Source organism: Medicago truncatula, chromosome 4, assembly GCF_003473485.1.
Source record: "Medicago truncatula cultivar Jemalong A17 chromosome 4, MtrunA17r5.0-ANR, whole genome shotgun sequence".
Classification (NCBI taxonomy): domain Eukaryota; kingdom Viridiplantae; phylum Streptophyta; class Magnoliopsida; order Fabales; family Fabaceae; genus Medicago; species Medicago truncatula.
Window position 1 is genome coordinate 8390666 of NC_053045.1, and position 27758 is coordinate 8418423.

General features: G+C 32.4%; 2 protein-coding genes across 2 annotated transcripts; both read right to left on the bottom strand.

Annotated features, from left to right (window-relative positions):
- Positions 1–4827: 4827 nt before the first annotated feature.
- LOC11425549 (protein VARIATION IN COMPOUND TRIGGERED ROOT growth response) lies at positions 4828–10165 on the bottom strand. The gene is made up of 2 exons (XM_024781803.2): positions 9577–10165; positions 4828–5698 (listed from the first exon to the last, which is right to left on the bottom strand). Exons 1-2 carry the CDS (start codon positions 9714–9716, stop codon positions 5485–5487), a joined length of 354 nt encoding a protein of 117 aa, XP_024637571.1. The 5' UTR covers positions 9717–10165; the 3' UTR covers positions 4828–5484.
- A 1959-nt stretch (positions 10166–12124) lies between these two features.
- Positions 12125–21228, bottom strand: LOC11419927 (uncharacterized). Its single transcript, XM_003605009.4, has 9 exons — positions 20628–21228; positions 19422–20472; positions 18700–19154; positions 17270–18374; positions 16579–16857; positions 14236–15039; positions 13398–13847; positions 13151–13296; positions 12125–12676 (listed from the first exon to the last, which is right to left on the bottom strand). The coding sequence occupies exons 1-9, from the start codon at positions 21119–21121 to the stop codon at positions 12580–12582; spliced, it is 4881 nt and encodes a 1626-aa protein (XP_003605057.1). The 5' UTR covers positions 21122–21228; the 3' UTR covers positions 12125–12579.
- Positions 21229–27758: the final 6530 nt, after the last annotated feature.

A 27758-nucleotide genomic window follows, 5' to 3' on the forward strand; every position in this document is an offset into this window, starting at 1 on the left:
CCCGTGCTAGCCTTGGCACGGCCGTGCCACCCTCCAGATGCCTTTTGCTGCTTTTGCTTTGACTCCAAGCTATTCTATTTTGGCGCACAATCTACCGAGGAATATTCTAGGAATATACTTGCTTAGATTCTAAGTCAATTGTGTACTATAAATAGAGTAGCTAGCCATCACTAATATTCATCTTTACTTGGAATACAATACGTGACATTTGCTTTCTAAATAAAGTTCTTTTCCTTTATTTCTTTGTCTTTTACTTTCATGCTTTCTCTCTTCTCCCCCATGTCTACGATGAACATGAGTGAGTAGACTTCTTCCTGTCTTGGGATTGTTGGATAAGTCTAAATGACATAATCCTAATCAAACCAAGCCCTAAGCCTTAATCTTATGTAACCCTAATTTCTTATCTGAATTCACCGTCTTAACATGGATTAACCATTATCAAACTGTGGAAACGTTTGATAATTGTTCGTCCATTATTCCAAATATCAATTCATAAAACGAAAGTGAAGCTTTGATATTCGAACAAGTGAATTCAGACAAGGATTGCAAAGTCAGCGAAATAGGCTTTGCAATCTTTGAGACATATAGTTTCGATCTTCAAGGGAACTAATAACAATCAAGTCAGCGAAATAGGCTTGGTTGTTAGAGGAACCAAAATCCAATAGTAATCAAGTCAGCGAAATAGGCTTGGTTTCTAGAGGAACATAAGAGAAACTGTCTTGAGAAATTAGGTCTAACATAACATTATAAGCTTATGGTTTCGGTTTGAGAAGGACTTGTTATTTAGATGAAACCAACGATCCCAAGGCTCCAACGATCCCAAGGCTCTTTTATTATATTATTTTTAACCGTTCAAAACCCCCAATTTACAACTTCGATAAGACCGTGCACTTGCGGTTTTATCTCATCAGGACCTCTCAAATGGGCCGACTATTAAGAACGGTCCAACCCATCACAGTCCGTTCACAATAAGCCCAATATATAAATACCAAGTACAATAATATATAAATATTTAATACTATATATTTCATTTATATTTTCATAATTAATTAAAGTAAATCCAAAATATTCAACATTGATTACATCATCTATGTCCATCCCAATAAATAAATTAGCTATATCAAGGAATATTTCTTTCTCATTACCATCTAAATCATCAAAGTTTGTTCACAGCTTTCCAATTATGATATCGTTGGGAATGGTTTTGAGTTTCTTCAGTGCATTCTTCCACTCTGCTACAGATCTATCCAGCAAAAAAGACCTAATGACTTCAAGAGCCAGCGACAATCCCCCACAGTACTCTACATAATCTTTACAAAGATCGGCGTAACTTTCCGTTGGACTTGGAGTTTTGAATGCATGCCAACCAAGAAGCTCACGAGATTCAGTAATGTCCATATATTTCATTCTATATATTTGTTTATGAGATATAGTTAATTGACATGTAGAATTTTCCTCGCCTGTTGAAAAATTATATTTTCTCCACTTGGTGGTGAATGATAGTTAAACTAATAAGGTATTCTTCTTATCCACTAAAGAATGATTATGTTAAATAATGTCATACCGATAGGGTATGTCCATCACGTTACACAATACATAGTAAAGATTCTCCCACTTGATAGAGAATAAATAATGATAGTTGAATTACAAAGTTTGAAAGATATTTTTAATAAAATATTCAACTATTTCTCTATCACAAAATGATATGTTAAGTAACGTCACACCGATGGGGTATGTCCGTCACTCATATAACAAAGGGATAGTACCAATCTAAAATATTTGTATATATAAAAAATCACATTTAGGTAGAATTTTAATTCAAAATATAATAATATTGGATTGCAAAATTTATACAATTTTCTACATGTCTTTTAATAGAGTAACTTACTTATTGTATTCACGTTCGAGGACCTTAAGGATAATAAGTAAGAACTATATCATCACAATGTACAATTCTTATGTCTCAATTTTTTATTTTTTTATTTATTTATTTTTAATATTGATAGGATACTCTAATTATATTTGACATAAGTATAAAAAAAAAAGGTTAAGGTACATTGAGTAATAACAAAATTACATTAATAACAACACCGATAGGGTATGATTGTCACCAATATAATGCTAAATTTGCATAATTGTATCCACGATAGGTGAGATTACAACCATACAAATCAATAATATTTATGCTAAAGAGAATATAATAAACTATCATGCATAAAAATTTGTACTTAATTTACTCAACATCGATCATATTCAAATAATGAAAAAACATGCTTAATATTTTAAATTAGCACATCATAAATATGACTTTGGCTTTAGAATTTATTTATATGAAATAGTATAATAACAAGAGTTATAATTTAAAATAAGTGTATCAAGTAGTTTAGTATTTTATCGAGAATAGAACTCTTAGAATTAAATTTTAAATACCTCCATAGTAGATTAGAAAGAATATAAATACAAATACGGAGTATTGCGGTAAGAAAATAATATAAAATAATTATAGAGTTCAACTTAGAATATTCTGAAAAAGGATTTCACTTTTATATATGATACAATAGTTGCACAATAAAAGAGAAGAGGTAATAAATTTCTTTATATGTACAATAATAAGTCAAAAGAGGTTGAAAATTAAATTACCAATGACCTAATATAATGTGACATTCATCCTTATACTTAGAGTCAATGACCTTTGATGACTTAATTAGAATATATATTTTATTTTATTTTATTAATACCATCATCTAAAATAAATAAAGAATAAGCCATTATAACTTAACATATAGGAAACACTCTATTATAAATCAATAAGATTTATATATAAGTATAGTTGTAAGGATAATAAATGATTTAAAATTGCCCCTATTCTTAATAAGTTGTTTAGATAATATTTAGCAGATAAACAATAAAGAGGCGTACAAATTTTAATTCATAATTAGAATTTTAGCATAAAAAATGCAACAATGCTTTATTCCCTACATAATTAATATAATTGTGATCCAAATGTTTGATTGAGACAAGACACAAAATTAAAGAATTAATAAAGTTGATCACAAAATTTTGGGTAATAAATTACAGGTCTTGACTAGAGAAAATGTCCAGATTTATTTATGTCACAAGATTTTTAAGATCTTTTCACAAAATGAAGGAAATTATTCTCAGTTTAATTGATACGATCTTTTCAAGATTTGACAAGATTTTGAAACCCATAAAATATACAATAGTAAATTTAATCTTGACTTAATAAATAATATTGAGGGTATCAACAAATCCCAAATTTTAAAGGCATAGAATAGATCAAATCTTCTAAGTATTTTGGGTACAAGAGAATTATAATTTTATCTCAAATAATATAATATTTACCAGTTGAATAGAAATATAAAATTCCTCGTTGACACATCAATCTCAAATTTTAGAGAGTGAGTATTTCTCAATGTCAAATAAGAGTAAGGAATATTCATAAATTTTCACACAATAAAAATTAAGAATATAATTTTCAGATTTAAAATTTATATTAATAATAATATATATCGATAGGATATAGTTACCAATAATATTAATGAATTAATTGCTATAGAACAAATTTTATTTACGCAATTAACATACATAACTCGCACAACTGCACTTGCGATAGGCAAAGTTACAACTGTACAAATTGACAATATCTATACTCAAATAAATTTTATAAGTTTATATCAAGCATATACTACATGCCCTAAAAGTATTATAATTACGGTAATTCTTTTCAAATAGAAACAAGACTACGTAAGCAAATTAATTTAATCTTGGGCCCTATAGATTGTACGTGAGTTAACAGCACAAAACATGTGTGCGTTATAGGGATTGCACGTATTGTGTGTGAAGGGTAAAACAGGGACACGTGCATATGTATGCGTGCGTGTAACACACTCGCTGGACGGTTACACACGTCCGGGTTCTTTTGCGCGTGTACACGCGACTAACAGTTTTATTTTTCTAAAACGGGTCAGACCCGCAACTGACCCGTTTGGATCTCTACGGTTACATGGTTCAGCACGGCAGAATACTAAAGCGGTTACGGCAAACAGAATACATTGTTTTGCTTGAATGAATATTGCAGTAAATCAAAAAATACATGAATCGGAAGCGTTAATATCAAAGAATCAAGTCAATATTGGAATCAATTGATTTTCATGCGTATACACAAATTCAATTAATATAAAAATTTGTTGATAAACAGGGATAACAGAATTGTGTATATCATAGACCATACATGTTTGTGGCAGTTGTGTTTTATAATATTCAATTTTCAAAGATGGCTTGCAATCGATGTCGCCGTATATGTGTATATATTAATAGTTAGACATACGATGTTCAATTGTGATAAAAAGTGAGAATTTCAATTGAAAAATTTCATCGATTGCAATGATACAAACAGCCATATAACATATCTAAGAGGCTCTGATACCAATTGAAGAGTTTTTAACAAATAATCAAATTTATAGATATGAAATATAACATGTTATTAATTAGTATCAATTGACATATAACCGTGTACCTTGAATGGTTGAAGGAGATCCCATGAAGAATTGGAAGTGACTTCAAAGGGTACTTGCAGTTTTTTGTGTAGCTAACCTAATGGATAATTAGCTTATATACTCATGGGCAGGGACCTCTCAAATGGGCCGACTAATAAGAACGGTCCAATCCATCACGATCCGTTCACAATAAGCCCAATATATAAATACCAAGTACAATAATATATAAATATTTAATACTATATATTTCATTTATATTTTCATAATTAATTAAAGTAAATTCAAAATATTCAACATTGATTACATCATCTTTGTCCATCCCAATAAATAAATTAGCTATATCAAGGAATATTTCTTTCTCATTACCATCTAAATCATCAAAGTTTGTTCACAACTTTCCAATTATGATATCGTTGGGAATGGTTTTGAGTTTCTTCAGTGCATTCTTCCACTCTGCTACAGATTTATCCAGCAAAAAAGACCTAATGACTTCAAGAGCCAGCGGCAATCCCCCACAGTACTCTACATAATCTTTACAAAGATCGGCGTAACTTTCCGTTGGACTTGGAGTTTTGAATGCATGCCAACTAAGAAGCTCAAGAGATTCAGTAATGTCCATATATTTCATTCTATATATAAGGTCAACTTAAAGACTACAAAGTATATGTTTATCACTTGTTGTGATAATTATTCTACTACCATGACCAAACCACTCAAGACTACCACACAAAGCATTCAACTGGTCCAATTTATTCAAATTGTCATGTACAAGAAATATCTTCCTATGGCGAAGTCTTTTCCATAATACCATTTTTCCTGATTCAACTGTATTTATCTGTATCTTTGTCATTTTGTAGATATCTGAAAGAAGCTGCCGCTGTAAAGAAACTTGGCCATCACTACACTCCCAAATTTCATTAACATTTAGAAGGAAGCTCTGACCTTCAAAATTGTAACTCATTTGATTTCAAGTGGCTTTGGCGATTGTTGTTTTACCAACCCCATTTGTCCCCCATACCCCTATGATTATGGTATTTTCTGGTTGTTCCGCGTTCAATAGTTGAATAACATCTTGCATCCGAGCTTCTACTCCCACTGGGTGTTTAGCAACGGAAACAAATTTGTCTTCTATCAGACGAATCAAACCTTGAACTATGTTATTGATATCTTCACTTTTGCTCCTATAAAATGTAAGCCCAATATAAGATGCATTAGCAACTACATAAAACACCACCATATGATTTTAGTGAACAAATACTAATGGTATATATGTGCAAAATCTCAATTATATATAAAGGATGCATTGGATATGGACAATCAAGTGTTCTCCATTTGAATAGAAAAGACAAGTATCGGCCATAATGTCACATATTGATACTAGCAATAAATTCACCACATGAAAGCGTACAGTGTTAAGTCTAAAATAAGAAACACGTTCAACAAAAAAAAGGTTACTATTGTGTTCGGGTGTTTCTGTTATGTAACTCAAAAGGATGAGAGGAGAGAAAGTTAACACAAATGTAAATTTAGTATTGAGTAAAATGGTGATTATATCAAGCAAATACATCCCTTATATTCTAAATAAATCCCTTGATTTAAGGGATTTGACTCTCCTAATATATTTAGATTTAAAGTTTAGGCATACACCTTTCTGTTTTAGAATTGTAGGTTTTCTCTAACACAATCTCATTGAGGTTTTGAAAAATGCTTAATGTATCTCTTTCAGAATTAACAATGCATAGATTTCCCACTAGTTTTATATATCCATTTTATATTTTGCACATTTAGAAGTTAAACAGCAGAAAATATAGCCAAATAAATTGACACTGGCATCCAATGCACAACTTTTAATCCATCAATCCAAACTACCCTCGAAAGTTTTTTAAAATCAAGGTCATTTTAGGCAAACTGCCGCTATTTCGTGTTCCGCACAAGTTTTTTTGTTTCAGCCGGTTCAATCCGGTGTTTTCCCGATTTAATGACACTATCATCGGTTTTTAAAACTCGGCTTATAACACTCATCGGTTTTTTACCTTCCTGTAAAATTAGGATTTACAAGATGGTAGAGTGCATGGAGGAGAAGAAGAAGAAGACACGGCCGTATCTTCCTCATGAATTGATTATCCAAATCCTGATTTGGTTGCTGGTGAAGTCTCTTATACGTTTCAAATGCATTTGTAAGCTATGGTTTTCTCTTATCTCTGATCCCAATTTTGCAAATTCACATTTTCAACTCACCACCACAACGCACACTCCTAGAATTATGTGCATATCACCTCTATCTCATGAAATTCGATCAATAGGTTTTGAAGCATTTCTTAACGATGATGATCCTGCTTCACTGAACATTAATTTTTCACTTCGTGGACCTTATTTTCCGGTTGAAATTAGAGGTTCATGCAGAGGGTTTATACTTTTGTACTGTCATCCAATCATCTACATATGGAATCCATCCACTGGATTTAAAAAACAAATACCTGTGTCTCCTTTTCGTTCCAAATTAGCAGCATATTGTCGCATTGATATACATGGTTTTGGTTATGACCAATCAAGAGATGATTACTTGGTGGTTTCATTGTCCTATAATCCAACCATAGTTAATTTTCAACACATTTGAAGTTTTTCTCATTTAGAGATAATACATGGAAAGAAACTGAGAGTACTCCCTTCCCTTATGCTGTCATCCCTTCTCGCAGAAAAGGGTTGCTATTTAATGGGGTTGTTCATTGGTTGGCTTTGCGTCGTAATTTAGGTTGGATTGTCATTCTTACCTTTGATTTAATGGAAAAGAAATTGTTTGAGATGCCTCTTCCAAATAATGTTGACCATAGAGCATTAGTACATTCTGGTTTGTGGGTATTTGGAGAATTTCTCAGTCTATGGGCTATGAATAGAGGTGTTAAATGGGCCGGCTCGGCCCGGGCCCGAGAGGTCCGACTATAGAAATGGGTCAGCCCGGCCTGTTTATGATTGGGCCGTGAATTCTAGAGCCCGGCCCGGTCCGGGTGGGCCATGGGCCAGCCTGGCCTGGCCCGTTTATGTTTTATTTTTAAAATTTATTCACTTTTTTTTTTATGTATTTTCTTATGTATTAGTTACTCACCATTATTTTTTTGCTAAAACATGATTGGATGGACATAAAAATATAAATAATTTTTACATTAACATTGAATAATAATATAACTCTAGATTATTCTTTCAATTAAATCAAATTAATAATTTATAAACTTTAAAATTTTAAAACTGTAAGCTAAATTCATCCATATTTATTAAGTTTATTTATTTAAATATTTTTTTGTTAATAAATTTTAAATTAGTTGATAATTTTTTTAAAAATATGTTGTTTTTTAACAAAAATAAAATGAAATATGGGTTAATGGGCCGGCCCAACTTTTGTATGGCCCAAATGGGCTTGGGCCGAAAAAGCCCGAGTTCATTTTTTGGTTAGTTTTTTAGGCCCGGCCCAAAAATATGGGCCAATGGGCCAGCCCATAAGCCCGGCCCATTTTTGACAGCTCTAGCTATGAACTATGATAATGATACAGTTGAAATATGGGTGATGAAAGAATACAAAGTGCATTCATCTTGGATTAAAACTCTTGTTCTTTCGGTTGATGTCATTCCTGATCACTACTTTCAACCTATATATTCTACAGAAAATGGTGATATTATTGGAAGAAATCATGGTACTAGATTGGTGAAGTATAATGATAAAGGACAGTTATTAAGGCATCGCTCCTTCTGTAATAGTCCATCCGAAGTTGTCATGTATACGGAGTCTCTACTTTCACTCCCTGTCCCTGGTGACAACGAGCAAGTTTAAGAAAGATCACACAAACAAGAAGACCGACGTGAAATATTCTCAACCATTTTCTTCATATTTATAGTTATGAATTCTTGGGTGGCTGCATTTGTAGGGTAACATGTGTTTTACTGTATTGGTAACCTCATTTGTAACATGAGCTATTATGTAAATGAGGTGAACCAATATGTCATGGAATGTTTACTGGTTGACTAAATTGTCGTATGCTTATTGGAAATATTGACAGTTGTTTGTGATGTGTGACTTGCTGCTATTTATGAAGGTGTAACTGGATTGAATGCTAAATGTATGTTGTTATAACTGATGAGATATACATGTTGAAGGAAAAAATAAAGTTTTTTTTGCTCTAATATTAGTGGCTTCTGTCATTCTACTAACTTTGGCCCTTGTCATTTCTCTGTTTCAAACCAGCAAAAAAATAATTTAAAATTAATGAGTTACACATGAATTCATGAATTTATAAGACGTTAGATCAGAAGACACATCAATATTAAATCACCCAACGATCCTAAATAGTGCTACAATTGCAACTTATAGTCTTAACACTAGACTTTATTCAATGAATAAAACAAGACAAAACAGTAGTTTGATGAGAGATTGCTTGAAGAAACATATGTTCAATTCTCTCATTGCGCACTTTATGTGGAAAGTATATATGCAAGCTGTCAACTAAAAGCTTTTCAATGAAGAGAATGCAAGAATAGTTGCACTGTCTGTAAAAGTTATGTTGGTAGAAGGTCTATAACTTTGTTCATACGGGTTTGCATTTGTCTATAATAGTTGTTATATTGGTTTTCAAATAAGTGCTATATTGTCATTTTGCTACTATATAGACTATTCCATATCTGTATGTACTATAGTTTTAAGATAGTGAAGATGGAGTTGGAAACAACAACAAAAATTTGCACTGTTAGGATTTGGTTATGAAGGAACCAGAAGGGACTAATTATTTTCTAAGTTATAATAATATGAACAAGGAGATTAAAGCTAGATATGACTAAATTGCAAACTGTTACTATAAGTATACAACACATATCACTGAAATGACATTATTATTTGGAAAACAGACTCTCTTGAAGAAATTACCTTGGATGTCTTAAATTATACAAACCTGTCACCAAAACCACAACTCTAAATGGAGTTGCATAGAAAATCACAACTTCACAAAGACTAAACAACACAAACAGTAGATCTTGATGTTGAATCCTATCTGCAACGGTTTTAAGTCTATCATACCTCATTCTCACTGCATCATGTGATCTTGATGTTGGAAATGTGTCAAACTCTTCGTCAAGTTCATCAGGATGACTAGATTCAGGCCATGAGAGTTTATATCCATGTGAGGCGGTTGTCTCAGACGAAACCGATAGTTCCATAAGCCAGTCAAGAACATGCAGAGGAAAAATGTTGGTAGTATCAGTATCAAAAAGAGGATGTGAAGTGTGAACTAGTATTGATGTGATATGATTCTTCCAATGTGATCAAACCGGAGAAATGCGAAAGAAGTTAGCATTGCTTCTTCTCATGCTCAGTATATTGGAATCAACATCCAAACCTCATTGCTACAATATTCATTGCTTGGTTAAGGCTTTGTTTGCGAGTTTTCAAGGGAAGGAAAGGAAAGGCTAAGGAGGGGAAGGGAAGGAAAGGGAGAGAAGGGAGAAAGGAGAGAAAACTTTTCCCTTGTTTGGGAGTTAAAAAGCCAATAAGGAAAGGAGATGGAGGGTTTATGTTATAATTTTACTATTTTACCTTTTTTCCTCTTAAAATCAATACATTATTATACTTTGTAATTTAACTTCTAATTTATTCAAAACAACATAACTCATGAAAAATAAATTATTACGATCTATTTTTAAAAAATAACTTATTCAAAACAACTTATTTATAAAAAAAAAAAAAAAAAAGTTTATTACAATCACTTTTTAAAAACAACTTATTACGGCCTCTTTTTAAAAAACAACTTATCTTATGAAAAATAAATTATTACGATCTTCTTTTAAAAAACAACTTATTCAAAACAACTTTTTTATACAACACAACTTATTATGACCTCTTTTCAAAAAACAGCTTAATACGATCTCTTTTTAAAAAACAACTTATCCAAAACAACTTATGTATACAAAACAGCTTATTACCACCTCTTTTCAAAAACCAATTTGTTCAAAACAGCTTATTTATACAAAACAACTTATTACAATCTCCTTTTCAAAAACAACTTATTCAAAACAGCTTATTTATGCAAAAACAGCTTATTACGACCTCATTTTCAAAAACTTATTCAAAACAACTTATTTATCCTAAACTACTTTGTATAAATAAGTTGTTTTGAATAAGCTGTTTTTTCAAAAAAGGTCGTAATAAGTAGTTTTGCATAAATAAGTTGTTTTGAATAAGCTGTTTTTTGAAAAGAGGTGATTAAAAGCTGTTTTGGATAAATAAGCTGTTTTGAATAAGTTGTTTTTGAAAAATTGACTGTATTAAGCGATTTTTGACTAAGCGGTTTTTGAAAATGAGGTCGTAATAAGCAGTTTTGAATAAGAGATTTTTTGAAAAGAAAATCGTAATAAGTTGTTTTGTATAAATAAGTTGTTTTGAATAAGCGGTTTTTGAAAATGAGGTCGTAATAAGTTGTTTTGATTAGGCTGTTTTTGAAAAAGAGATCGTATTAAGCTGTTTTGCATCAATAAGTTGTTTTGAATAAGTTGTTTTTGAAAATGAGGTCGAAATAAGCTGTTTTGTATAAATAAGTTGTTTTGAATAAGCTGTTTTTCAAAATCAGGTCGTAATAAGCTGTTTTATATAAATAAGCTATTTTGAATAAGTTGTTTTTGAAAAAGAGATCGTATTAAGCTGTTTTGCATAAATAAGTTGTTTTGAATAAGCTGTTTTTGAAAATGAGGTCATATTTGGCTGTTTTGTATAAATAAGTTGTTTTGAATAAGCGATTTTTGAAAATGAGGTCGTAATAAGCTGTTTTGTATAAATAAGTTGTTTTGAATAAGCGGTTTTTGAAAATGAGGTCGTAATAAGTTGTTTTGTATAAATAAGCTATTTTGAATAAGTTGTTTTTGAAAAAGAGACCGTATTAAGCTGTTTTGCATAAATAAGTTGTTTTGAATAAGTTGTTTTTGAAAATGAGGTCATATTAAGTTATTTTGTATAAATAAGTTGTTTTGAATAAGCGATTTTTGAAAATGAGGTCGTAATAAGCTGTTTTGAACAAGTAGTTTTTGAAAATGAGGTCGTAATAAGCTGTTTTGTATAAATAAGTTGTTTTGAATAAGCGGTTTTTGAAAATGAGGTCGTAATAAGTTGTTTTGTATAAATAAGTTGTTTTGAATAAGTTGTTTTTAAAAAAGATTGTAATAATTTTAGTAATGTATAAAATTGGAATTTTGAATTATTAAGAGAGCAAAATTGTCAATTTGTATGTTTAACCCCCCAAAACCCCCCAATTTGAGGGAACTTTAAAATTGGACAAATGAAGCCCTTCAAAACCCCCCAAAACCTTTCCTTTGTTTTTTTAAAACTCACAAACAAGAGTTTACCACTCCATAAGCCTTTCCTTCCCTTCCCCTCCCCTCCAAAATCCAACTCGCAAACAAAGCCTAAGTTGTCAATTTGATTAACTGTGAAAGGTTGTAAATAATGCATCTTTAGGAGTGAAAGGTTGGCCATAGATATGAAGAATGTTAGCTAGTGAGAGTGCTGTGAACCTCAGTGTGAGTTGAATCAAGCTCACCCATTTTCATAATTCAATTGAAATCCAAATTACAAAATCTTGATTAAAATGTCTGTTATAAGAATCATAAAAGTCCTTACAATATTACAATCTTTTAAAATCCAAAACACTTTTTAAAATCCCTACTGATTTGTGAATAACACGTATGATATGTGTTTTACATTATTCATCTTGAACAACCATTTATGATATTTTTTCTATACTTTCCAAGTAAAATTTAAAGATTCTACAACAGTCAAATTGTTCTACAATGAAATAAAGATAACAACCATTTCGCCTTTCAACAGAAATGAAATAGAGATAAAAGAAAGACACTCATCTAAGATTGATTTGGTTAGGAAGAACATTACCCTTTTAACTTCTCTTCCCATTCTTATTGATCCTTATGTTTGGTATTTTCTGCTTTCTCCTGTTGCTTTGCAACCTCGTCCTATGGCTTCAGGAATTTGAAATTATTGGAATCAGTCCATGTTGACTGGAATCAAGTACCTCTTTTAACCCCGTCTTTTCACATCTTGTACACCATCCAAAGGGTTTTTGTCCAAAGATTCTAAATTATTGAATCCTTGAGAGCTCGTCGATGCAACATCCCTATTTCACACAAAGCAGTACAATAGTAGGAAATATCTCAAATTAATATTGGCAACAAAAATCATTATTCTTTCGAGGCTTCATTGTAGGAAATGTATAATACTACCAACACACTTTTTATCATTGGATGAAATTCATGTGGATCGAACTAATTCATATCAATATTGTTCCCTATTGAGTGGGACACGTTACGACAAAAAATTTATTCGATAATAAAAACTCTGTTGCTAGCACTTGAACTCAGCGCAATATTAAAAAAAACATGATTTCGAATGAGAAATATATTATTCACAGTCTAAATTCAAAGTTATTGTTAAGAGTAAACTAAAAATAAAAATAAAAATTAGGATAAATTTAACGGATGATATGGCCTTTTACTAATGAGAAGTTTATGGAAAAGCTTAAATGGATACGAAAAGAAGAAGTAATGTTTTTAAAAAATGTTTTACAGAAGCAAAAAAGATAGGGTTGTACCTTAGAATAGGGTTGTTTCTTGTTCGCTTGTCAGAACGGCAGCTAGACGACCAAACCATAATACCAGCCAAACAGAACCAGAAAGGCCGTGATATCAGAACAGCTCGAGCAAGGGAAGGAATAGTGAAGAAGAGTCTACCAAATATCTAAACCCACAAACATAATAAAAGGAGTGATAAGTGAACTGTATGGCGTAGCATCATAAAATTACAAGATCATAAAGATTCCAAGTGTTGATAGAACTTACATTTTCATCACCACTAGACACAATGCCATTCTCATCTGGCTCATGGCAGTGGTTCGTCTTTTCCTCAATTGGTTCATCATAGACAAGATAAATTGTTGTTTTCTTCACAATGAATTCATTTGTAAAAACAACAACCACCTTAATTTCGTTTCCAGGTTCTATATTTGATATTACTCTCTGCCACTCCTCCTCGTCGAAAGATGATAATAATGCGCCTATCTTGTAGACATGAATGGTGTTTTTGGTGCAATTTATCACCAACACAACTTTAAAGCCAACTGTTGTTGTATTGTCTAGAGAAGAAGAATAGGCAATGCACATGATTGTCTTCAAAGAACGCCCGTCCACTTGAGGTACTTCGAAAGTTACAGAAGAACTGTTGCTATTGAAGGTTAGCCAATCAGGATAGTTGTCACCGGGGAGCAAACCAGACCCAGTGGGAGGCATTTTCTGTAACAGTCCATGTATATTAAGAAACAATTATTTGAACATTATGTAATCTATAAACAAGGTCAAGTAAAATGACAATAAGTCAAAATTTGCTTAATTTTATATATATCAAACATAAAAAATACAAATTATTGTGAGTGATTATTTGGTCTTAACCGTCCCTTTCCCAAGGGAAAGAGGTTCTGGTGATCCGAAGTTCGACCAGAAGGTAAATTTATACTATTGAAGTGCATACCTACAAATTATTTAAATTTATACATGTGATTCAATATATGCTAACTTTGACATGTGCATCGAACTTCAAGTGAGTTTGTGTAGATGTTTGTGATGTATAAAGAAAATATAGAGAATGTTGTGTTTGTGAATAAGGGCAGGAGAAAGAGATAACCTGCAAAATATTTTCTCTAAGAATGTTTGCGACATCGCAGCTCACTCCCATTTCAATCAAAAGGGAAGTTACTGAATTTTTTGAGCTGGAAATACAAACTTGAGTGCGACGAAAATTTGATGCTGAAGTCTCAATATTTGAGAATCCCTCACAATTTTGAGTGTTGAAGCTATATAAAATACTTGCTACAGTTTGATTAAGTTGAGCTTGTGAATCACATTTCACCCAAAGACGTTGAGTATTCTGAAGATCTTCTAAAATGGATGATAGACAATAGAAACTATTATTTTGTTCATCGATGAAATCACGACATAAAGTTCCTGCAGATGTTTGAACTAGGGATAGAATGTTATTTGTTGGAGACAGCCAAGACTGAATAATAGAAGGAAACACTCTACGTGCAGATCCTTTATAACCACATAGAGAAATAAATGCAATGCTTTTTGATCTTACTACTGCAAAGGGCACTCTTGTGATAGCAGTGTCATCCGCAACCAAGGTGGTTAAAGATTTCATTTGTTCTATATCCTCTTCTAACTTGTCAATTTTTGTACATCCAGACAGAATGAGTGTTTTCAGCGAGTCTAACTTATATATGCTCCTTGGAAGTTCTCGAAGGCCTGTACAATCTTTCAAATTTATTAAAAGAATCTTTTTGAGATGTCCTATATTAGAAGAAACCGAAGACAAACTGGGACAATCCTTAAGTATTAACTTTTCAAGATTTGGCAATTTTGAAAAGTCGGGGGTATGTCTCAAGTTGTGAGAATGACTCAAATTAAGAATTTTCAGCTTCACCAGAAACTGCAACAAAAAAAAATTTGAAGACATATATTAGAGACAAAATATACAAAAAAATAAATACAAGCAACTATAAATATTGAGAAGAATTATTAAAACACAACAATTAGTCATCCTCCCTAAACAATTTAAAATATTTAGAGGACTGCTTTAGCATATTGAAGTCCACATCATTTCTTTACTTTTATTGATGTGGCATTCTTTGATGATTCTCAAATTTTCACCTTAAAGGGTGAAGTACTCCACCCATCTACAATTTTACCTACTGCTTAACTCAATCCTCCAACCTTTAGCCCTCAAGATGATAGTGCTTGTCTTTGAACACCTATCATCACTGTCCTTGTGAAGATCCAACATCTCAATTGGATCCTGAGCTCACTGGCTTCAGCATCTCAACCTTCTCTGAAGCAATCTTACTTAGTTCTCTGCACTCGTAATCCTCATCCTATGTATAGTTTTGGAAGTTATCATCATCAATCTTCTGTTAGTCTTTCTTTGTAGTATGTTTCTATTACTATAAATTTTTAGGAAGCTCTTTCCCATATAAGATGGCAGTAGGAAATGATTAAGGAAGTGCAAATTTTGGAATCAACCACACTTGATCTCAAGTTCCTTCATCACCAAATAAAAATATTGTGGGATGTCATTGGGTATTCGCTGTCAAAGTAGGACCTAATGGCTCAGGGGATTTTGGAATCAACCACACGTGATCTCAAGTTTCATTCAAATTTTTGTCGTGGATCATGGAGATGTTTTATCTCTTGTTACAAAGCACTGGCTTCATCCCAAGCTCTTCCATGCTCTATAAATGGATGCCATAAAAAATATTTTCTTGCATGATTTAAGCGATTCAACTTTATCTAAAAGAAGTTTGGAATGATTTGTAATGATGAGGATTACGTAGTAAAGTAGTCATCTAGTTTGTGTCTGTCCTAAGGTTTATGTAGATTACATTCTCATAACATCAAGTTATCATATTGAAATTCAGAAATATAAAAACATATATTGCACCATTTTGAAACAAAATACTTGGGTCAACTAAGATATTTTCTTAGAATTGAATGGAATGCTGAATAAAAAAAATATTTTAGTAGAGGATTCTTGAAGAAAGAGAGGAATGCTTTTATAAAAAAATATAAGTGTGTCCCTGATATTCTTGAAGAAAATGGAAGGCTGAATTATAACCAGCAGATAATTTCATTCAGAGACTATTCTGAAAGATGAATTATCGGACTGTAACCTTGCAATATATTTCTTTTGTTATTGTTGAGAGTTAATACTGAAATGGTATAGAGTGTAACCAGATCGGATGTTATTATATTTATTACATCTGGTAAAGGCTTGTTCTTGGTCATGGATTTCCTCAATAACAACAGATCTTTCCTATTCGTTTTCCGGTTGGTGTTTTTATCCATTTTAGTCTATTATTATGCAGTGCTATAATTCCTCTGGTAAAGATGAATTAAATACTAATAAAAAACACAAAATAAGTGAGACATTAAATTAACTAGGTCACAAGAGCAAAACAAGTTGAATTAATACCTGAGACTTTCTCCACACTCGTTCCAGATTGGAATATTTCAAGACAACAGCAACTAGAGTATCTTGATGAAAGTCGGCAGGTATATATTTTAAAGGGAATCCATGCCAACTAAGCCACCTAAGATGTCTTGAAAGATATTTGTAATCTCCATTAAGTTGTATGCCAACAAGTTGAAGAAATCTTAGCTTGTCCATCTTCTCAAATGCTTTGGTTTCCAAATAAGTTGTTGAGTCCATTCTTGACATCTTTAAACTCAGTCCCTTGACAGCTAAAGAACTCTGTGAAGCAAGATGAAATGTAAAATAAAACACATAGCTTAGGTAAGAGTAAGTGGCAGTTAAAATCTTTTAGTATAGCTATATATAATAGTAAGGTTTGAAGCCAATGGTCTGTTACAAGGAAAGAAGTAGCATTAAATGATTCACAATGAATCAAATTTCAATATCGAGAAAAATAAGCCACCAAATGAATGGTAACAGCTAATAACAGATTTATCAATATTCACTTTTCATCCTTCTATATTAGAGATAATATATTTTTGTTAGAGATATAATATAAAATCATTCATATAATTTTTGCTTGATAGCTTAAGGTACCGAGACATTTCTGTCTGTGGTGTCGAATACAGTGCACAGAGGCAAAACACAACACAAGCAATGTATTTAATAAAAGCATACATGAAGATCTTACAGTATCTATTGGCAACTTATGCACATCCTCATAATGCCATAATCTACTAGGCTCCTTGTCCGCATCTTTTGATATCTTGCGGACGATCTCTCTGCCCATGTCTCGTAACAAATCATGCATTCCGATCTTGTTTTTCCTATCAACAGTTACAAGACTTTGTTGTACGAGGACACTTATCCCAATTACTGAAAAATGCCCACAGTCTTGTAGTATCTTAGTTACGTCTTCCCGGTCCATACCAATAAAGAAAAAAGCAATATCAAGGAATATATCTTTCACATCATCATCACTTAAACCATCAAAACTTATTCTCAGCTTCTCCAACACTTCATTATTAGGTATCAGTTTGAGTTTCTCCAGTACATCCTTCCACTCTGCTTTTATTTTCTTAGTCGACAAAAAGGACCCAATGACTTGAAGAGCTAGCGGCAATCCTCCAGAGTACTTGACAACATCTCTGGAAATGTTGGTAAAACCTTCCCTAGATGTTGATTGCTTGAATGCATGCCAATTAAAAAGCTCTAGAGATTCACTGCTATCCATTTCCTTCATTCTGTATACATGGTCGACTTCAAGCCTACTGAGTAAATCATCATCCCTTGTTGTGATGAGTATTCTACTTCCCTTACCAAACCATTTTCGATCTCCACACAAAGCATTCAATTGATCCAATTTATTCACATCATCGATTACAAGAAATATCTTTTTCGAACAAAGTCTTTCCTGTAATATCTTTTTTCCTGATTCAACTGAGTCTATCTTTATCTTTGTAGTTTTGCAGATGTCAAAAAGAAGTCGTTGCTGTAAAGAAACTTTGTCATCGTCTACTTTCCAAACATCTCTGACATTGAACAGGAAGCTCTTTGCATCAAAATCATGACGAATTTTATTGTAAACGGCTTTAGCAAGGGTTGTTTTCCCAATCCCTCCCATGCCCCATATCCCTAGTAGTTGAGGATCTTTGGATTTTTGTCTGCTCAGTAGTTGAATAACATCTCGTACTCGTGATTCTAGTCCCACCGGATGGTCAGCAACAAATAATTCTGTCTTGTCTAGCAAATGAGTAACAAGATCAACTATTTTCTTGATATCCTCGCTTTCGTCGCTGTAAAATATGATCCCAATAGTAAGCTAATAAAAAAACAGTTATACAAGCATTGCAGAACATATACATTTTCCTTTTGTCTTGAGTGATCACTTTCAGTCAAATAATAGTATATACAATCCATTGAAAGCTAAATTTTTATCACAAATGGTTTGAAATATATCATCAATTTAAAAGTGAATGAAACAATTTAATTGGCTTTAATCAGGTGCAGGTGCGTTGGTAAAGAACTTATATTCAAGGACTACAAGTACAGAAACAATTAAAAGGATTCTCCAAACTTACCTGTTTGACAATATAACAAATTAAGTAATAATTAAATTACCTGGATTTTAAGATGACAACCCCTGCTATGCTACCAACTTCATGGAGTGCTGCTTTCCAATTTCTCTTTGTGTATTCATCCACTGATTTTGTAGATAGAAGACATTCAAAAGCTTTTCCAAACTCTCCTGTCTGATGACGTACTTCCGAGGGATCTACCTCATAGAACACTGGCACAAGCACCATACCCTTGGTTCTACTGATTTCCACAATTCTCTCCAACTCTGTCATACACCATTTTGAATTAGCAAAGTTTTTAGACAGAACAACAATAGAAATTTTAGACTGTCCGACAGCTTGGATTAGTGCGACTGAGATCTGATCTCCTCGTTGAATCCCATCATCGTCTTTGAAAACATAAAGCCCGGAATTTTGAAGAGAGATATATAGATGTGAAATGAATTTTGCTCGACAGTCTTCCCCTCTGAAACTCAAGAACACGTCGTACATCTTTGTCTGAAACAAAAAACCAAATTACCAAAGCTTAAATATACGGTAGCTATAAACTTTGGATGCAATTCAAATTAACTATTAGTTGAGACCTGAACTTTGATACTACTTCTTGCCTCACAAGTCACAACCTAACAAACTTCATAAGTTCTTTCAATAAATTACGAAACTAAATGTTAAAAGCAAATTGATGGTCACTCGGTTTCATTCCTTTAGAAACAAAATATGAAAATTAACGATAAGTCAAGTAGAGCAGAGCATATATCTACTCACCGCAGCCATATCCATCGACTGTTGCCTTATGATTTCTCTTCCCATTGCTCGTAACAAAGTATGCATTCCAATCCTGTTGTTGCCATCTATAGTTAAAAGGCTTTTATCTTCAAGGATTGATATTGCAATTTCCGGGAAATGCCCAGAGTAATTTAATGTCTGAATTACATCATCTTTGTGCATCCCAATAAATAAAGTAGCTATTTTAAGGAATACATCTTGGTTGTCATGGTCTAAGACATCAAGATTTTTTCTCAATTTTTTCTCAATTTGATAGGGGAGAATGGTTTTGAATTTCTGGAGTGCAATCTTCCACTCTTGTACAGATCTGTCAAACAAATAAGACCCAAGGATTTCAAGAGCTACCGGCAACCCCCCACAGTACTCAACAACATCTCTACAAAGGTCAGCGTAACTTTCTTTAGGACTTGGAGTTCTGAATGCATGCCAACTAAAAAGCTTAAGAGATTCAGTATTGTCCATATATTTCATTCTATACACATGATCAAGTTGAAGGTTACGAAGTATATGTTTATCACTTGTTGTAATAACTATTCTACTTCCATGACCAAACCAATCACGATCACCACACAAAGCATTCAACTGTTCCAATTTATTCACACCGTCAAGTACAAGAAATACCTTCTTATGGCAAAGGCTTCTCTGTAATATCTTCTTTCCTGATTCAACTGTATCTATATGTATCTTTGTTGTTTTGCAGATGTCTAAAAGAAGTTGTCGCTGGAAAGAAACCAGCCCATCATCACCCGATTTGCAAGTTTCATTGACATTCTTGAGAATGCTCTTGCAATCAAAAGTGAAACTCATTTGATTATAAGTGGCTTTAGCAATTATTGTTTTACCAACCCCAGCCATCCCCCATATCCCTACAATCATGGTATTTTCTGCTTGTTCGCTGTTCAATAGTTGAATCACATCTTTCACCCGAGCTTCTACTCCCACCGGATGTTCAGCAATGAATAACGATTTTTGGTCTTCTATCAAATGACAGAAACCTTGCACTATGTCATTGATTTCATTATATTGGCTCCTATAAAATATGAGGTAAAGATAAGCAGAAATGTAAATTTAGTAGTATTACTATTACATCTCTTATATTATATCCCTTAAATAGAGAATAAAAGAGCAATTAACTAGTAATTTCAAAATGCAAATTGAAAAAAGCTTCAAAGTTTCTCTAGTTACCTGGTGTCCATCATCCGAAATCCTGAAATATTGGCAGCTTCAAAGAGCGCGTCTCTATAACGTATTGAGCTGTCTTCTGTCAAGATGCCTCGTGCAATACAATCTACAAAAGCTTCTCCAAACACCCCCTTCTGTTTTAGTACATCGGAGGGATCAACATCATAGAACACAGGCACAAATACCTGCTTTATGGTTCTACGACACTCCAATATCTTCTCCATTTCTTCAAGAAACCATGTTGAACCATCAAATTTACTTGAGAAAATGATGATGGAAGTTCTACACGCTTTGATTGCAGCTGAATTTCTCTGTTCTCCGCTTGTGAGATCGTGATTGTTGATATAAACAGCATATCCAGCTTGTGTGAGAGCGGAAGAGAGATCCAATGCAAAAGATTTACCAATGTATTTGTCATGGTAACTCAAAAACACATCGAACATCCAAAGATGATGAGGATGAGGAACTTCATATGAGGAGCTTGGAGAAGAAGACATGGTTGAGTGAAGTGAGTAATTGTGTGTCTGTGTGGAGTATTATAGACGAGGATGAGAAATTCAGCTGGACTCTTTATGTTTATTTATCATCATCATGCTTCGTTATTAAGTCAAAGTCGTCTCCAATCATTTTTCCAAATACTGTACTTAACTTTCGTGGCCTCACCTCTTCCACAACATCTCTTTTGCGTATTAACAACGTGTATTTTTTTTTTTTAGGCTAAATGGAAAATATACTAAATAAGGATAAGATGTTACTTACAATTTTTTCATAATGTTTAACATTCTCCATTAAATAAAATGAAATAGATACAAAGAACGGGGACAGCGGACCTCACACAAGAGTAACTCAAATGAAAATACATCGTTATAACAGTGTATCAACTTTAATCTATCCTAAATAAAAATTCACTAATTATAGACACAATCCACTAAATCCGTATATGGACGAGAAACCAAGTTAAAAAAAATAATGAAAAAAATAAATAGGATCTCATATCAATCAGTCAACTATCAACTATTTTTTTTTAGAGAACTATCAACTATCTATATACAAAAACAAAAGGCTATCAAAATAACTTAAGTACCCCCAATTAGAAAGAAAAAAAAATATTACAGCTAAAATTTACTACTTACAAAGAGTATTAAAGGTTCTGCTATCAACGCGGAAATGTGGCGCGACGCAGCGTGGGATGCGGACGCTATTTCATGACACGTATTCCCACATTGGACATGATATGGTCTGACAATGTGTTTATAAGTGGAGGCAATTTTCATCTCACAATCCGGTTTTGTGGGGTTTGGGGTCTAACTCATCCTTACAAAACCGCCCCCAACCACGAATTTGGGGTCTAACTCATCCTTAAAGAACCAGCGTTGTAAGGTGAGGATTGTCTCCTCTATATAAACTCATATCAAGAGTCTTATCTATCCGATGTGGGACTTGAATTTTCCCAATACACTTGAAAAGTATTGATGTCAAGTTTTTCAGGAATCTTACAAAAGTTTCGACACTTCCATCAAGTGTTTAGAAGATAGATGGAAGACATTGTCAATCCTTATCTTTAGATGCATCATGTGGGCTCTTGTCAAAGGTTTTACGTGTAACATCCCGTTTTCCCAACTTAAAAATTTCAAACAATAATCAGAGTAAAACATCACATAAACGGGATATCATATTTCTGAGAAATCTTAAATAGATAAATACGTAAATGAATGTCAACATAAAATTCTTCAACATAAAATGTCTTGGCACGCATGCCTCATCAAAACACATCATAAATGTAGTTCAACAACTTAATCATAATTCAATAAATAAATACGTAAAGGAATAGAAGCATGCAATCAAAGACCCCATCTCGTTACGTATCAGAGCAACCTAAGACTCAGTGAGGAAGGCCACTCAGGACAGCAAACACAGCAACCTATTCTTGATCACCTGCAAGTTACTCATACGAAGAGCAACATTTCCAAGCAGAAGGGGTGAGATTTCACAAAACAATAATATTAAGCATATAATTCAACAATTATATTTAACAACATAAAAACATCTTATTATTCATCATGGATAATAATATATCATAAATCACTTCGTTAACAATTCTTATAAGTAATCACAACTTCACAACTTATCATCTTCGACTCAACAAACGCAACTATGCAACTTAGACCTCTTATATGCATGTGGTACCAATACAGGGCATCAAGCCCCCATCGCTATTTGAGTATTAATATACTTCCAGGGCATCAAGCCCCCATCGCTAATTGAGCTAAAGCTTCAACGTGTTGAGTACAAAGCTCCAGGGCATCAAGCCCCCAACAATGAAATGCTAATGCATGGACTCGACCTCTTAAACATCTTAATTCGACAACCTCTTATATAATCCAATAATTTGGAAACATCATCATCTTCATCAACTTAGACCGATTCATGCAGCTTAGTTAAATAACAATAGCAACATAGGCAGTATACAAAAACAGCATGACATAATAATATCAATTGCAAGTCAACATCATCTTAAATATTCAATTATACTTCAAGTAATGCACATACCATTATTTCACATCATAATCAGCAACACATCTTAAACAGCTTCACAGATTATAATTAACATCATCGTTAAGTCTTAATATTACCCCAAGGTTCAACTCTCGGCAACTCATGCAACAAAGGTCGCAAAAACCTAACAAGACTCTCTGTTTCTGGGTCACTCGTGAGGCGAGAGCCTCTGCTCGCCGTGGCGAGTTCAGGTCAGAATCCCACAAGTTTCATTTATGTGTTTTTATGATTTTTTTTTAAGGTAAGGTAGCATTTACAATGCACAAATTATAAATTTGTGCATCATGCACAAGTTGCTTTCTAAATTAATACTAGCCATAGATATATTATTATTATTATATTTGGACGGTTAAGATTAATTACCGGTTATCTGTTACCAACTTTTTCTCAATTCATTTACAACAAAACACTGACCCCACCTATGAATTGTATATAATTAAACTAGTTAATGAGATTTTTGATGGCCGACACTGGTCATGGTTTAACCAAAACAAATGAACATAAGCAACAAAAATGGTGAGTAACCTAGATCTGAACATCATAGAATATTGTTTTTCTCACTATGATTTTTCGTATTCGACTGATAATCGCTATTGATTTCCCTTAATTAAGAGTTCAACTTTGATTTAATTAATTAATTCACAATTTCGTTTTCAATTTCATCCAACAAACATTTATTGTAATTTATCCTCTTCAATTAAATTAAAATCAATATTGAAAACAAATACCTCAGATAAAATAATTGAAGAAACAATCAAACGAAGTTTATCAATTCAGGTCTGGACATATGTGGAGAGTATGATCAAACTTTAAGGGTTGGTGCCGTAGAGTTGCTGAGTCTCATAATTCGAAAGGAATATATAAAGCACAAAACAAATCAACGTAGTCCACCATTAGTCCATTATTAAATTTGTTATGATGGTCTTTTTATATTGATATTTTTTACACATCTTTTAATTATGATTTTTTTCTGACTAAATCTTATTATTATGATTTAAACGCGTAGTGGAGGGACCTAAAGTTTTTTTTTTAAGGAAGGGAAGGACTTAAAGTTGGATTACTAAAAGTTAGATCTATTATTGCCTTTATTACCATGACTAAATAATGAAAAAGCACCCTTAAATTGCTCAAAAAAAAAAAAAACCCTAAAAAAATAAATAATACAAAAGCTAATGATTTTGTTGTTGCATATGCGTAATGGAATGGTCAAGTGATTTCTTAATAATAAACTTAGTGAATGTTAGATTCTTAATCTTCCACTTTTCTACAACCTTCATTAGTGAATATATGGTTAGTGGTCCTTAATTATTTTGAACATTTATTTGCTTATTTGTGTTCTATAAATAAGACTCATGTTTTAATGGATTCCCCTGATATACTGTCCATGAGCAAAAAAATAAAATACGACTCATCGTACGCCCCTTAGGATGATACCACGTAAACCGTCTACCCAATAGGGGAACATCCATCACCTCTCAAGCAATTGAGGTTGCAACCATATGGTCCAGACTTATGGGGAATGATTGAGGGAACAGTTCTTCCTCTCAACCTTTGCCATCACTGTCAACACCAAGAGAGAACGATGATGAAGCCATGAGCAAGAAAGACAGAACAAAAACACTAACAAGGGACAACAAAAGTACCAAGAAAACGAGATTTCTAAAGCATTATACGTTGAAATGCTGTTAGGGAAATTTCCAACAAAAAAAATCTCTTTAATTTAATTATTTTTAGATCTTCAATGTTTTTATTAAATAATGTATTATTGAGTGTAATTTCAGAAAATGCACAACTATAATTAGGTGTTTCACGTGGTAATTGGAAATTTATGAAAAATTATAATTCTAGGAAATTCAAATGTTTCAATTGAACTCCCTTCATTTTTAATTTTGTTTATTTGGATAAAATGTTAAACTTTGTTGGTCTATATTTATAAATTTTAAAAAATTTAAGATAAAAGTATAAATATAAATAAAAAGTGATTAGGATCACAATCCTGATAAGAAACATTTAAAATGGCACGACGAAATAAATTATACTTAGGGTGTGTTTGGTAAAAATAAGCTATAAGCTAGCTGATAACTTATAGTTGAAAAAGTTTGCTTATTAAAATTATTGTGTTTGGTAAAATTGGTAGTTGAAGTGACTGATTAATATAAAATGACATAAAAATACATGTCTATTTTATTTATTTATTTTGTTTATAAACAATTTTACATAATATATTTATTTTAAAATATTTTAATTAATTTCATTTTAAAATGATAAATGTGGTATTAAACTAAATTGTGATTTTTGTATAATTAAACTTTTTAACTTTGATATAATATATCTTTTTTATTTTTTTAATAACTTTGGGTAACATGTTGTTTAATAACAACAATAAAGCAAATAAATAACTCACCAGAATAATAGGAATTTTAAAATTAAATAAGAAGAAGCTTGCAACGGAGGTAACACGCACCATCAACAATCGCCTCATGCAACAGCAGGTAAGCTTGTTTACTTGAATAAATAAATCACCGCCATGAACATTGTTCCAAGACCACTCATCGTCAACGTTAACCTGAAGAGAAATGTTAGCCAATAAAGACCAACGAACAAAGACTCGTTCGCCACCCCTACCCGTCAACAGCCAAACTTGTCCATCCTATTTAACATAACAACAACAGCCCGAATATTCCATAACAAGGAGGCAAAACAGGGGAAGGAGTTCAACGATAATAGTTTTGAGCCATGTCTGAGATAAAAATGGTTAAAGATAAGAAATAATAAAAAATAAAAAAATAAAAAAGGAGAAAGGGAGGGATATATATATATATATATATATATATATATATATATATATATATATATTTAGACTAACCACTATTAAAAAGTTAATCAAATTACAATAATTCCCCGGCAGCGGCGCCAAAAATTTGATGGGATAAAACCGCAAGTACACAGTCCTATCGAAGTAGTGAAATAGAGTATCGTTCCGTCAGGGAGTTATGAATTCAATTAACTTTAGATAAATGATTAGACTAAAGATTTATAAGGTAGAAAAGTTTGGGTTTTTAATTAAAAGCAAATAATAAAAGAAAAGATAAAAGCCTTGAGATTATTGGTTCATCTAAATGACAAGTTATTCACAAACCAAACTATAAGCTTATAACTTTATATTAGACCTAATTTCTCAAGACAGTTTCTCTTTTGTTCCTCTAGCAACCAAGCCTATTTCGCTGACTTGATTGCTATTAGATTTTGGTTCCTCTAACAACCAAGCCTATTTCGCTGACTTGATCATTATTAGTTCCCTTGAAGATCGAAACTATATGTCTCAAAGATTTCAAAGACTATTTCGCTGCCTTTGAAACCCTTGTCTAAATTCACTTGTTCGAATATCAAAGCTCCAGTTTCGTTTTATGAATTGATATTTGAGATGATGGATAAACAATTATCAAACCCTCCACTTTCGTTTCCACAGTTTGATAATGGTTGATCCATGTTAAAGCGGTGAATTTAGATAAGAAATTAGGGTTACATAAGATTAAGGCTTAGAGCTTGGTTTGATTAGGATTATGTCATTTAGACTTATCCAACAATCCTAAGACAAGAAGAAGTCTACTCACTAACGTTCATTGTAGACATGGAGAAGAAGAGAGAAATCATAAAAGTAAATGACAAGAAAGTAAAGGTGAACTTTTATTAGAAAGACAATTGTCACATATTGAATTCCAAGAAAAGATGAATATTTGTGATGGATAGCTACTCTATTTATAGCACACATTCGACTTAAAATCTAAGCAATTACATTACTGGAATGTTCCACAAGAAACTGCGGGCTAAAATAGAGTAGCTTAAAATCTAAGCAAAAGTAGCAAAAGTGACTCTGGAGGGTGGCACGGCAATGTCAATGATAGCACGGGCCGTGCCAAGCTTCTGACTTTGGGTAAACATAATTTTGTCTCTGAATCTTCGTATTTTCGTACTAAATCAGCTCCAAGTCCCTTTCTTTTGCTCCAAGACTCAATCCATCCAATATTTGTTCCTGAAATATAATAAAGTGCAATTTTTAATAAACTAACTCAAAAAGAAAATAATACTAATATAAAATAAAATAAAATCTATTTAAAACTAAACTAAATAACATATAAAAATGGATATTAAATGACTCATCACCGCAGTTCATAAATCGATAGTACTCCAAATGGATGTGAAAGTTGCTTTTTTTATGGTGAACTAAAAGAAGAAATCTATATGGAACAACCTGAAGGTTTTGTGATTCATGGACAAGAAAACGAAGTTTGTAAGTTAAATAATTCTTTGTGAGGTCTAACATAATCTTCTATGGGATAACATGAATTTGACATTCTAATGTTATCGAATGAGTATGATGTGAATGAAAGTGACAAATGTATTTACAACAAATATGTAAATAATATTTGCACAATCATATATCTCTATGAAGACGACTTGCTCATATTTGGTTTAGAGATTCATGTTATGAATTATGTGAAATCATTGTTTATCAACAACATTGATAAGAAAGACCTAGACAAAGTTGAAGTAATTCTTCATTTGAAGATTACTAGA